The 14837-nt window shown below is 38.3% G+C and overlaps 1 protein-coding gene across 1 annotated transcript in view; it reads right to left on the reverse strand.

Moving 5' to 3' along the window:
- Positions 1-14837, reverse strand: part of LOC134534767 (pleckstrin homology-like domain family B member 1) — a 237166-nt gene that overhangs the window by 109167 nt on the left and 113162 nt on the right. The window contains exons 3-8 of the mRNA XM_063373308.1: positions 14071-14244; positions 11962-12084; positions 9972-10636; positions 7720-7853; positions 4171-4287; positions 2029-2247 (exon numbers count right to left, since the gene is read on the reverse strand). Coding sequence (XP_063229378.1) covers positions 2029-2247; positions 4171-4287; positions 7720-7853; positions 9972-10636; positions 11962-12084; positions 14071-14244 — 1432 coding nt within the window. The remainder of the gene's footprint in view (positions 1-2028; positions 2248-4170; positions 4288-7719; positions 7854-9971; positions 10637-11961; positions 12085-14070; positions 14245-14837) is intronic.

Here is a 14837-nt window from a genome sequence, read left to right on the forward strand (position 1 = left end):
GAATAACCAAATTTATAAGAAATATAATAACATAAGGAAATGTAAGAATAGCACTACACTAGAAACATTTCTAATGTGTATTAATTCACAATTCCATTACCCCATCTTTTACACTTCCATCTGACGAACCCACCCAGGTAAGAGTGTGAGATCAGTGTTAGAGACACTTCATTCAGCATTCCAGTAACCAGCTTGCCTTATGGCAGCCTAAGTGTTCATGAAGGTGCCTGTTGGTGCATATTTGAAATAAAACAGTGAAGTGAATAGCAGCTAAGTGTTCACAAAAAAATGCATTGTGTGTGTGTGTGTTTGTGTATGTTTGCAAGTTAAATACGAAGGTTGAAATGTAGTATGGACAACTCAGTTGCGAGTCCTACATGCACTTCACTGTGTATGTATACACACACACACAGTCACACCTGTGTTTTCGTACCATGTGCATCTCTGCCTGAGGACGGTAGCAGATAGCAGTTCCCGAAACGTCGCTTGTTTCTGTTTTGGAAAACTATTGTGTTTGCTTCGTCTTTTCGTTTTGTTGTTTTTTTTGTCTCGTTTCAACTGTTGTGCTGAATTTTTTTGGGGTTCAATTCATCATTTGTGGTTTTTTTTTTGTTCTCTTAGTCCATTTTTCTTTGTTTTTCTTTGTTTGTTGACCATATTTCTGTTATGGAATATTATGTGGTGTATATATCCTGTTGACAACAGCAATTTTTACTTAATGTGTTTTTTGTCTTTTGGTTTTATGTAGTTTTCTTCTACAGACATACATGTGCTTAGCAATGGCGTATGTCCAAAAGCTTACATCAAGTCATCCTAAACATCACAATACACTGAACACTGAAGTAGATGATCATGACAAAACAACCAGCAGACGACTTGCCCTCACAACTAAACTGCAAGTATAACAAACCTCATGTCAATTTCTGATGTTTTCTTCCTCACATATTTTAATTAAAACCATTTTTTCTCAAATAAAACATATTTTAAATACTAATTATTTGACAGTACAATATAGTCTCGCCAATCCGGACTAGATGGGACCAGACACTGTCCGGATCACCGAAAGTCAGGATTAAATGTAGTGCTTATAATGCAATAAATACAAGTTTTACATGGGTAAAACTATAAAAAAAACCATTTTTTTCCACAAATACCACTTTTCCAATAGCTTAATTTTAGTAGATTAAATACTTCTGTATACATAGCCCTAAGTTATTAACCTACAAAAAGTAGTAAATCCCATTTTTTTTAATCCGGTCCGGATTAACATCATGTCTGGGCGAGTGGGACGAGTGGAGTGTGAATCAGGACTTCAATGTACAGTATTTTCAAAAAAATAGTTAGACAGTTATAATTCTAATAGTGTCAACTGTAAGCATTGTATAGTTTTGGTTCACGGTCACAATAAAAGAGTAACTTAAACAGTTGTTTTCTCATTTGCAGCACCACCTACGCAAAATGGTGACTCCTGAGAGTAAAGCATTTTGTGTTCTGCAATTTTCTGTAATTTCACAGCCCTCCCCATTGGAATCTCTTTGTACGAGAGTGGTTGAACGTAAGTCCCTGACCATTGGATTGATTGTAATGGTTGAGACGATAGAGCTCTTTTTTCCTGGCCTCTACGTTCACCGTTCACATGTCATTACACCCAGTGATTTTTTCTTTTGGGACTTTATAAAAGATTGAGTCTACGTTCCGCCGCTACCTAATGATTTGCGAGAGTTGAAACACAGAATTGAAGATGTTATTGCTTCCATTACTCCGGACTTGTTAACCAAAGTGCGGGAAGAATTGGACTTTAGGTAGGATGTGTGCCGTATATCTAAAGGTGCACATACTGAACATTTGTACGAAAATCTAAGTTAGTTTACCTTCAATTTGATGTATGACTTGTTGTAAATAGTCTAAATTTAACTGTTATAATATACCATTGAAACTGCAAAATTTTTTTCTTTTATCGACACCCTGCAGTTGAGGATTTAAGGATTCAATTGGCCCATCCCTAATTACAACTAGTGCCAAGCAAACCTTGATGACTGCTCCTTTGCCGAAGATGACGCAATAGTCTTGATGCGAGTCCTGGGGCTTTGTGGGTGCACCAACACAACATTCTCATAGGGACTCCTTCCCACTGCGGGACCAGAGGCTGTCCGACTGCTCACAGGAGTTGAGGTGTTGCTTGGGCCCGGACCCGAGCTCAAACTGACACTCTGAGCTGACGAATCCAGCATGGGCATTCTCGGGAATCTGTGGACCACGATTTATATTCTTTCACATGAAAAACCTCTGAAAAAAAAAACAGTTCTAATTATTAGTGAAGGGTCAAATTCACTTTTTCACACACCTCGAAACAGTGGCGGATCCAAGGGGGAGCACCAGGGGCAAGTGCCCCCCCCCCCCCCCCCCCCGAAAAACCAGTTGTCTGCTACATTAATATTGCTGACAAAAAAAGTTGTTTCTGAAGCCAATAAAATATTTTAATATAATTAATGAATTTCTTGTAGAATCATAAAATCTGGTGGTTGGATGTTGTGAGTAGTGTGAGTAGATTAAATACAAATTTAGTAATTTTAAGACTTTTTTCTCTGGTTATTCTGAAATCCTAGAGTGCCCCCCTCCGAGGTGAACCTCTGGATCTGCCACTGCCTCAAATTCAAATCTTAAGAGTAACTTCAATACAAATCTTGATCTCAAGAGTCAAGAATTAAAATAATGTATGAGCAAAAACACATAAAATTAAAATTTGAAGAAATATTCAACCTATTAAATTTTAAATATTAAAGTAAAGTATATTTACATTTTTAGGATTTAAAAATTCCTCTTTATGACAAAAATGTTTCCAGAAGTGTTCCTAGAGTATTGTAGCTAGGGGCAGATATAAAAATTTCTTTGCTAGCTTCTGTAGAGATAAATAATGTAGTCCTGGTCAACTACACAGGTGGATTCCTGAATTTACCTTCCTCAAATCTTTTTCTTCAATTATAAAATATTCAATTACTAAAGATTTGATGGTATTTGAGGATTTAATTGGCCCATCCTTAGTTATAACTCTAACACATCAAATATGCAAAGAAAATTGTTTCGTATAGCTTCAATACCATATTTTTTCTACTTAGGTACTTAATTATATATATATTTTTTGTAACAAGGTGGTTCTAAATTATTTATTTATTTTAAGTAAAGTAGATTGTGTATCTATATATCATAAGTTTTTACAATCTAAATTTTGAGTTTTAAAAACATTTTGACTCCATACAGGGATCCTAGGCATTATTTCAGCTGAGCTTTTAAGATGTAAACAATGTGTAGTCTCTTAAGTTCAAGTCAAAAAGATTTACTTGGTGATATTTCATTTTAAGAGGCTCACATCCAAATGATCAGTTTTTGCTGGAGTCGCTTAGCTTGAATGAACATGAATACAAAATTTTTTAATCCACTCATGTTCAAAAAATTAATTATACATGTAACAGCTTCGATTTTTAAGACTAAACTGTTTTTATACTACAGAAAATGATCAAAACTTAAGTTTTTTCTTATAAAAATCTAGGTCTCTTCAGTCATCTTGAGATAGTGACGAAGCGGAGTTCCTTGCTTTACAGAGACCGCCTGGTCTACACAAAATGAGCATTTGCAGACACAGATACTAGTCACAGTCAAGGAGCACGTCACAACACTGTCTGTGGTTTAAGTACTGGTATCGGCTGATATTCTCAATTTTTTTGATGATCGATACAATAGTTTATAACCAGATCATAAAATAAATTACCATTGGAAAAATACAATAATTTCATCCATTCAGGTGTTATGTCACCCATAATTTATATTTATCTGTTTCTAGTTAAATAGGTGCTATTACTACAATTTTTCTGTAACTAAGGCTATACTTAAATTATGATGTTCTTTAATTAATCAAAAGCCTAATTATGTGGTAAAAAACTTTTTTGTGATCTAAAAAACAAAAATTAAGTATTAAGTAAGTATTAAGATAATACGTACTTACTTAAAAATATTGAATTTCTTGAGAATTGCACCGTGATTATTGGCAAAAAGGATTGAATAATTTTTATATCTGTTACTTGATCTATTAAAGAACTGTACTGGCAACTGGATCCGAATATGTTTCCATACACATCGCCCATCACTAGTGGAAACGACGGGTAAACCACTCACATGGCCGCTGAACTGGTGTCGAAGGTGAACACCTCAGGTGACTCGTCCCCGTCAGCCGCCGTCACGCCGGGGGACGGCAGCCTCTTGTCCCGAGGAAGCGATCCATTAGTCTTTATTCTGCAGGGGGAAAAAAGATGACTGAGACTTAGAAACTAAGTTATTCCCTCTTCTTGAATTTCACATACATACTGATAGCACAATGCAAGGCCATGAAATGAACAAAACGTATAAAAGTCAATTGAAGGCCTTAAGGCTATGCCCTGCCGTTTTCAAAATTTGCATTGAATACAATCAAATTATTTTTTGAAAGAAAAAAAAAAAACCCTACCAAAAAAAATTCCTAAAATTACCACTCCCACCCCTACGCCATTCGCAAAAAAAATAGAACTTTGTGAAAGGAGAAAAATTATATTAAATAAAATATATCTGTTCTGAACAGTGAAATATAACATTTTAGCTTTAGGTTAGTACGTTTTGTAACTTAATATTATACAAATAAAACCAGGCAAGCACGAATAAAACTTAAACACTACGGGTTCTGTACTGTACATAATTGTTCTCTCTTATTCAGCTAAATGCTTATAGAGGGAAACTTCAGTATTTGGGGTTCAGATATTGAAAATATGTCCTAAAATGGTCATAAATTTAAGATTTATTAATATTGTAATTTTTTAGTTAGAGATAAAACAAATTCCAATAATTGTAAAACCTAGACAGACTGACATTATTATAATTTTTATTGAATAAAAATGTTTTGAAAATGAAGAAATACCTACATTATCTTAAATAATCTATATTCATGATTGCCCACATGACTTTGTAAAAACCTTGTTTGTACTTACTTTCACTGTAAATAGAATATATCTACACAAACCTATGATGTTTAAAACTACCTCAGTGGTAGGTCAAAGCATTACATATTCTGAGAAGTTTCTGACATACCAGTATATGAGCTAAAAGTCTGTGACATTGTGACAAGATGATTGACAAACATTCCAGCAGACCTAATCACACGAAAACTGGATTATGGATCGCTGGACACAAAAACTAAAAAATTCTAATGTGTCACACTTCTCCGGTTATCTTGTTACAATGCACAAAATCAATGTGCACAAGAAACAATTACCTTACCTTTCAAATCATCTATAAGAGTTTTTTTAAGTATTCGCAAGAATAATTAAATGACAACTAAGATAAAAATACAGTGGACACATTTATTTTGCTACACATGTGGCTAAACCCTTTAAATAAAGAATATTTTGCAGAATTCCATTGAAAACATTCTTGCAATAAGTTTCTTTAAAGATTTATTTCTATTTGAGGTGAAGATAACGAATAAGATCAGGAAAATGTTCGGTAATATATGACAATACGTACTGCTGATAAAGCACACATGGAGTGTGAACTCAGTGAAGGACACAAGCTGCTGTCTGTTTACCAGCAGGCGGCATCAGCACCACTGACTACTAGTGGAAGGAGTGCACTATCTGACCTGGGGAGGTGTGGGTCTATCACTGTGACAACACACAGCCACTCTTATCTCGACCAACTGCTATCGCATGTGGCTCCAGCGAGCGGCAGGTAAACTACACCACCCACTCCTTCGTACCGGCACACGGCACACCCCACTCACCAGTTGCTCAATATTTGACGTGAACAACTCTGAAAAATGACCCGCCTGCCTACCACCTTGCCGAGACAAAATACTGCGAATAAATTAATAAATATAGAAAGTCAAAACACTAAGTATGCAACCAAAATGACTTTGAATTGCACATGTGCTTATGTGATGTGCTGAGATAAATTATTCAACATGGCAAGTTGACACATACCATCTGTAAAACAGATGTATAAGAGGCATGCACACTTTTTTTTTTAAATCGAACTTAACATTTAGACGCCATTCACGACTGGAAAAACATGGCACAACTAAAAAAGAAATACTGCAGAAGAAATCATCCACAGCTGTAAGTAACCAATCCTCTATTTGCTTAGCTTAATTGAAAACCATGTTAAACTGAATGACTGAAATGGAATTCAGACGTGATTTTAATAACAGAGTCTTCTGTCCAAGAGAGAGCTGATATTTATATTTCACCAGCAAATATTTCGCTTTTCTTTTCTGTTCACCCATCAGCAAATATAATTTTGCGTTGCAAATAAATATTTTACTAACACTGCTTTAAATAACTATATATAAATAATTTAAATTACTAATACTCTATTGAAAAAATAGCTTTTACTAGTTAAATAAATACAAATTTAAAACACTCAGTATACATAAAGCAATTCTTACAAAATACCTAAATACATTAAATTTACTTGTCTGTTCATCTCAATATGTATTTTTCCTTCTGAGATGTATTTTTACCTGTCATGGATGAACTGGTAAAGTGCCAAAATTGAAACTCGCAAATATGTACGTATATAAAAAGTCACATCTTGTTCCTGAAATCTAATCAACATTTTTTCTAGTTCCCAGGACAAAAAATTCTAGATTAAAAGAATGCTAATGATTCATCATTTCCTTTAAAATTGTACTTGAAAATAAAAGTGAAAACTACCAACGTTACGTCACATTGACACTGATAACTGTTGTGTTGATAAAACAAAGACTGGTGTTGAAACCTGCCCATATCAAATTATTTTTAGCCTTTGAGCAACAAATCAATATGATAATTCTGTGTAATTTTTCACAATATTTATGAAAACTTTACATAAAGATGATTACTTGGAACCTTGAAAAATTTAATTTTACCATGATAAGAGCTAACACAGATAACACAGTTTTACAAGCCATATTTTTGCCATGCTTTTGCTTCAGAAAATATTCAGTCCTAATAATGTGAAGTTACATACATTGTTCCAAAATACACATCATCTACTGTCTTTCCGACTGTTCCAGGGTTGTCACTCGATGCTCATGAGATAAAAAAGGATTGACTTTGGATAGTTATCTATCTAACTAGGGATGGGTCCTGTACTGAAGTGTTATACAAACTTTCCAACAATAAAATTGTATGGTTGCCACATAAAGTGCCATTGTTATTTCCAACACAACTACAAGAATGCAAGCTCGCTCACTGCTCTGAAAGTGGAAGCAACAGCGACATGTGTGACAGTGTCTATGAGTGCATCCTTGCTTCTGTCCAAAAAATATTATTAACAACCCTAGTTCACAATTTTGTTGCTGCCTTTATGACTGAGAATACACTGAATAATTAAGAGGGTAGTTAAGAAAAGGTTTTGTAAGAACTTAATAAATCAATTTTTCTGATCATAGCACATAAATAAATATCTACCACTGAGGTCTGCCAACAGAGCAAACTTAAAAAAAAAAAGTCAATTTGCATGCAAAATATCTGAAAACATTGCAAACGATGAATGCCCTTGCACAAATAACAATTTTTTTATTTTTTGGAATGCTGGGAGTTTCATAGCCACTGAATGATAACTGACGGCCTTGTAAAAAAAATTTTTGAAACGTCGCCAAGTTTTCGGACATCCATTGCGCGCAGCGTAAGGGAAATAAAGTTGCACTGCCCTTACCTGTTCTGATGAACGTTGGGCGTGACGGGAGGTTTGTTCTGGCGCTCGTACTCCGCGCACATGGCAAGTATCTCCTCCAGACGGGCTCGCTCCTGCTTCTGCACCTCCTGCTCCTGCAGCCTCTCCTGCTGTGCCTGCCGGGCACACCCACAGGTTCACAACATGCTCTCAATAAACACATGCTCGAATGCCATCTCGCCGGCCCGCCGCACAGAACACACGACTCCAGTAAGACATGCAACACTTCAGATCCGATCAAAACTTCTGACTCGAGCTCCACCGCAACATTGACGCACAGAGGCAACTCAAGCAAGGGCATGAACCCAAGCGCCACGTCATCCCACTTATGTCCAAACTCTCATGTGTTGAAGCACAATAATTTGTGCACCGACATCAATGGATCAAGTCAAATGTAAACTTAATAAGTGCAAGTGAGTTGCTAGTTGTCACAGGAAAGCAAGTATATTTTCAGGTTACTTCCGAGATGATGGAAGAAAAACTACAGATTAACATATTTATGAAATAATATGAAGAATGTATGTGCATCTTCCATTTTCACAGTAAATAATCAAATGATCATCCATTAGTCATTTAATTACACTTTCAAAAACAAACGCATGGAGTAAGAAAACAACTTGCGCGGCTATGCATGTAAGGGACATAACACAGCCTTCAACTAGCTTCTGTTTCTTAATAACATTTAAACAAAACTGTTGATGAAAAACTTGTACTTTTTTTCAAGTTTCACTTATAAATTTATTGTTAGTAAATTTGTCCGCTTTTCTCTAAATTCTTTTACGTTTTTAACTAGCCAATCTAATGATTATTTCCTTCCATTATTATTTTTTTATAGTGGTCACGTAAATTATTCTAATGGATGAACAGACCCACCTGGACACACAGAGAATTTTGTGTGCCACCCTTTAATGGGAACAGCACCCTCCCAAGAGAATGAAAAGATGACTCTCGCACCCCCTGTATGAGAACTGATTCAGCAAAAATCAACATGAAGTTAAATAAATTTAAAATGTCATTACAATTCAAAGCAAACTCAATATAAAAAAACTACCTACAGTTTTTTTTCGCATGTCTTAAGAAAACTGTCTGTCAAAGGATGAACAAAGTTCTGATAGAAAATGGTTGTATTTAAAAATGATCACACTATAAGATTATTGTCTCATTATGAATACCATTTACAAAACTTTCTGCGTATGTTTCGGGTTTATATATTTGTACTACTTTCAAAATTGTTGAAAATGCTTTAAATGGGAAGGAACTCATACCAACATTTTGTTATAAAATTTTTTGAAGATAATTTTTTAAGTTTTTATACAGACCATGACAAAATCACTTCACGACATGATATATACAAGTATGATGATGAAGGTTGATTAATATTCTCAGTTAATGCCACATATCTGAAATTCAAATGGAGAAAAGGAACTAGCTTCATTTGACGATAAAGTCTTGGATAAGTAAGTTTAGTCAGTGTTGCATCAGTTCTCACAACTGTTGAGTTGGACAAGTGACACTGAATTGTCACAGTCGTAAGTCTTTAAAAGAGGCTTGACTGAGCAAGTAATGCTGCAGGTACACACACATGCTACACTCAAGCACGGTTCCAGAAGGGGAGGGGGGCATAGGAGGAATAGCCCCTCCCAAGCCCAAATTTTATTTTACTTTTGCTGTCCAACATCTTAGCTCTTAGTACACAGCTGGGAGTAATTTCGTGAACGCAACGGAAATGAGTAACAGAAAGAAGGGAGAAGCATTTGCCATTCAATTATTCGATGCGGCACTTGTGCTGCAGCGTGTCAGCGAACACAAACATTTCCATGGCATATGCAAAGAGAGAGAGAGAGAGAAAGGGAGAAATAGAAAGAAGACACAGCTGTTTACAGTTTGTTCCACTAACATTAGTTTTGAGCAGCAGGACGCATTGCCACGTGGCTTTTCTATTACCTTATAAATATGTCGTGAAATAATATAATATAATACAAATTCAATAAATATATAAGTGCTGCATTAAAATACGTGTTGTGTTAATACACAGTTTGTGATACGATAGGGTAGATGTTGCACATCACTGGCGAGTTCTTCTGAAAGACAAACATGGTTATTTTTAGGTATCTTTATGTTTGTTTAAATATTTAAATTTATGTTTTATAGTTTTCTTTCATCAAGAGTCACATGGAAGTATTCAAGTGTGGTATTTAAGGGCTGTTGCGGAGCGAGGGAGAAGCTAGGCCCACCTGCTGCCTCTTGTGCTCCAGCTCCTCGCTGCGGGCGGTCATCTCGTCGAGGCTGCAGCTGGAGTCGTAGCTGGCGAGGTCGTGGCCGGCGGACAGCGTGCGCCGGTGGCCCGACGGGGTCGCGCTCCGCCTGCCCGCCCCGCCAGAGGGCCCCGGGCTGCGGTTGAAGGCCGGGCTGGGGACCGAGTGCAGCCTGCCGCGCTCCGCCGCCGCCTCGGACAGCCGGCCGTTCTGGACGGAGGGCGACGGGGAGGACCGCTCCCTGCCGTCGAAGGCCGGGCTGGAGGTGACGCTGCGAGAGTCCCCGGGGGCCGGCCTGGGCGGCACGGGGGTGCCGCCCTGGGACCCCGACGACCCCGAGTCGCCGTTCAGCGGGGAGGGCACGTTCTGGTAGGTGGGGGAGCCGTTCCTGAGCGCGGCGGGCAGGCGCGCCGAGCCCAGCACGGCGCTGGCGGGGGAGTTGACGGTGGCGCTGCCCGGCGGGAACACCTTGGGGGACAGGAGGCGCGCCCTCGCCGCCTTGCCCGGCGCGCAGCACTCGTCGTTGCTGCCGCTGTTGCAGCTGCTGCTGTTGCTCACGTCGCCCCAGCTGTCGCGCGGCGACCTGCGCGGCGCCATGGGCGGCTTCTTGTCCAGGGCTTGGCCGTTGCCGTCCGTGCTGTCTCCTGCGAGAGACACTCCGCGTGCACCTTCGACAACTGCCGCGGCGCCGGTTGCAACCAGGGGCGTAGCCAGGGGAAGGGGGGGGGGGTTTAGGGGTTCAACCCCCCCTCCCCCCCCAGCACCAAAACCTTAAATAATTTCTTATTCATCACTCAAACAAATTTCATATTAAAATTAATAAAAAATTTTACCATTACAATATTTAAATTCAAGTTCCAAAAACTGCTAAAATAGCACTATTTTACACCTTAAAATCCAAATTTTCCCGGGAGACGACCCCCGGACCCACCCGCTTTAATACGGGGGGGGGGGCATGCTTCTTAACACCCCCCATACACAAATTCTGGCTACGCCACTGGTTGCAACACAGCATGTTTCACCAACTGGCATGTGCCTCCCATTTCAGGTCATGATTTTATATTTATATTAATCACTGATCGACTTTTAGACTTTATCAATTGTTTAACTTTCACGAAATTAAAAAATATATATATACAGCGCATACTTATTGCATAATTAGCTGCCAAAGTTACATTTTTTAACGTTTTGGGTTGTACAAATAAGGAGTATTTAATTTATTGCAGAGCTGAAACTTTTTAGGTTTAACTGAAATGCCACTGGTTACTTCATGATATGGTTTGCATTTCTATCACAAAAACTCATTTCAGGTTTCTTGGCTGTCAAAATAGTAACAAATTTCAGAATTTTGAAATGCCAGGTAAAATTAATTAAGATTTTCTGAAAGAATTTCAAACCATATTTTGAAGTAGCCAGTGACATTGCAGTTAAACCTAAAAAGTTTCAAATCTGCAATAAATTAAATTATCCTTAACTGTACAACCCAAAAACGTTAAAAATGTAACTTTGGCAGTTAATTATGCAAAAAGTATGCGCTGTATATATATGTTTCATTTCGTGAAAGTTAAACAATTGATAAAGTCTACAAGTCTATCTGTAATTACTGTAAATATAAAATCTTGACCTGAAATGAGAGGCACCCCTTTAAAGGTGTGAAAATTAAAATAAATAAGTACCGCCGAATGTTTTTGCTACAATTTAGGCAACTTTAAAATATATGTCAGGGTAAACAATTTTAAAGTACCTATAAATTTTCTTTATAAGTGATTCAATTATCGACACCGATCCAAAAAAAACTCTAAACAATGGCCTTCTTTCTGCTACATAAGACTTTGTTAGTATGCGAAACCATTATTAATTGTATAAATAATGTGTACATAAGTACAAGGGTTTACTTTGAAACAATAAACTCATGATATTGTTTTCAAACAGAATGTCTCTAGTTGCTAACGCCGACGGACAGTCTCACCGCTGTAGAGGCTCAGAGGCATCATGGATATGCGGCTGTTGGGCAGGATGCTCCTCATGAGCCGCGCCTCCGCTGGGTGGTTGAAGCGCAGGTAGTTGGAGCGGCCGATGCAGATCATGCAGCCTGTCGACACAGAAGCCTGACCGATCACCATCACCTGTCGTCCCAAAGAACACGTCACAATAGGCGCTCTTTGACAAGACATTCCTTGGGTCGGCACATATTCTTATCCGGAACCGGATTTTTTCGCGAGAATTCCAGCCCTATTTTTAAGAAGAAGGAGAAGAGACATCCGCAAACTATTAACAGATACGTTTTGATGTGCAAAATATTAGGTCTCGATATAAGGCATTTGGTGGGTAAATTTTACGTGAACTCGACGGACGTCAAGGAACGGAAATGTGTAACAACCACGGCGCTGCCATGAGGCGGATGACGTGAACCAAAGTTCACAAATTCAAAGGGAAACTTTATTGTACTAACCGTTTAGTGATTTTTAACATGATGGGCAGGATTTTAATAAAATTCCAGCTCCGTAGCCGGGGTTTAGTATTTTTTTCCCCCAAGTCTTTTTCGCGTTTATCGGAGCAGTTCCATTATATAGTTTAAAATTTCGATCTGCTAATCAAATGATTCAACAGTCGATGTAACTGCTCCGGCAGCGGATTCTAGCTAGAGACGGGTGCTGACAATACTTGTGATTAGCGTCCGGGAATGTAGTTACAAAAAACATTTGGTGTATATTAATCACGTTAGGCATTGTTTTAAAGAATTCTACGTTAAATTTCGTGTCCGACTGATGTATTTAAAGTGTATTTGCAACACGAGAACACAATTTGCTCGTTATCGAGGTTAGATGTTACACATCACTGGCAAGTACAGAAAGACCGCTCACATTTTTTTTTTTTTAACAGTAATACTCATTTGTAATTTTTTGTTGCCATAGAGCATCCTATTTGTTTTAAGGAGCATTTACTGTACAGGCTAATTTAACTGAGACATTAACTAAAACAGACACCAATCACTTCTCAATTACATCAATGACACGGGAAACTACGTGGGCTAAATGTTAGTAAGCAGTAGCATTGTAAAAATGGAGCCCATGAAATTTTCAGTGACAAACACAGTCACGCACGTCCGGCAACCGCGTAAAGCAAAACACAAAAATACAGCTCAAAGTAACAGCTCTGCAGCTCTGGAAACTTGGGTCTGCTTGAGAGGACGAAAGCTATCAGGGCTACACTGACTGATAATCGATATAAAGTTTATATTATTCATAAAATAGTAACAATAATTAATAACATTCTGATAATGAACGTTAACCAGTTGTACCCGGAAAGCTGTCCAAGGCACCTGCCATACCTATCAAACTCTGATTACAACCGTTTGGTAATGATTAATATAGATTAACACCAAAGATAAAAAAAAATTATTTTTAAATTAAAAATACCCAAGAACCTTTTTACGTTGTCTTTGATGAAATAAGTAAATATGCATACCAATAACTGACTTTCTTGTACGAGCACAGTATTGTATGTCCCGTACCAGGTCATTATTTAATATTTACGTTTTACACGGTTAAACCTGCCGACGTTTTTAGTGGCTGAACTTTCACAAAATGAATATATATATATATATATATATATATATATATATATATATATATATATATATATATATATATATATATATAAATCGCATACTTCTCGTATAATTATCTTGTAAAGTTGCTTTTTTTTTCTTGCAGTACGGATAAGGAGAATGAAATGGAATGTAAATCAACTTTTTAGGTTTAAAGTCAATTTTACTGGTTTTAATTTCCTCCAGAAAAAAAAAATATTAATTTCAACTCGCCCTTTAAAATCATCAGAATTTTTTTAAAGATTTTAGAAAGGCCAAATAAAATAAAATAACTTTTTTTTTGGTAGGAATTTTAAACCATTCCACGCAGTAGCCACCAGCATTGATTTTAACATAAAAAAAAATTTCAGTGGTTCTCCATATCTATACCGCACAAAAAAAGAGACAAATTCAAATAAAAGTACGCACTGTATATTTTGTTGATGTTGTTTGGAGTAGGGCCACACGGGAAGTGTGCTGGATGCTCACCTTGCATGAGGCGGGTCGGGGCGGTGACCTTGAGGCCGTCAACGGCGGTCATGTCGGCGAGCGGGTGCAGGGTCACCACGCCGTGGCTGTTCTCGATGTGGCAGTGCGCCGGCTGCACCCCGGTGCCCAGCACCATCACGTCGCAGGCCGGGCTCGAGCCGAGCGTCACGCGGCCTGCGGCACACGTGGCACGAGCGTGCTTCAGCCAGTGAGTGTTGTTTTCCTCAAGTGGAACTTCTTCGGGCGCGACGGGAGTAACATTTCAAGGCCGAATTTTAATGCAACGTTTTCGTGAAACATTTTTTTCCTAACCTAAGCTTGAAACAAGATGGGTTTAGGTAGGGAAGACAATAAGTACATCTCAGGCCGAAGCCTATACGCTCTAATCATATTGGGTTTAAGCAGGGGCGCAACAACTAAATTTCCAAAAGGGGGGGGGGGGGGCTATATAACTTATTATAAAGAATCATCGATCCCCCCCCCCCCCCTATTGAAGCGGGGAGTCCGGGGGGGTACTCCCCCGAGAAAATTTGTATTTCAAGGTGGAAAATGGTGCTATTTAAGCAGTTTTATTATCTAAAAATTGATTACACAGCACTTTCTATGCCCCCGTTTGCCACCACTTCAAGGTTTCAGAAGGGGAGGGGAGGGGGCAAAATACCCTTGCCCTCCCCCCCCCCCTGTCGTTGCGCCCCTGGTGGTAGGTACTTATAACTGTTGTTTTTCTCAAGTAGAACTTCTTCGAGCGCGACGGGAGTAAAAATTTC

This window comes from Bacillus rossius, chromosome 8 (assembly GCF_032445375.1).
Source record: "Bacillus rossius redtenbacheri isolate Brsri chromosome 8, Brsri_v3, whole genome shotgun sequence".
NCBI lineage: Eukaryota > Metazoa > Arthropoda > Insecta > Phasmatodea > Bacillidae > Bacillus > Bacillus rossius.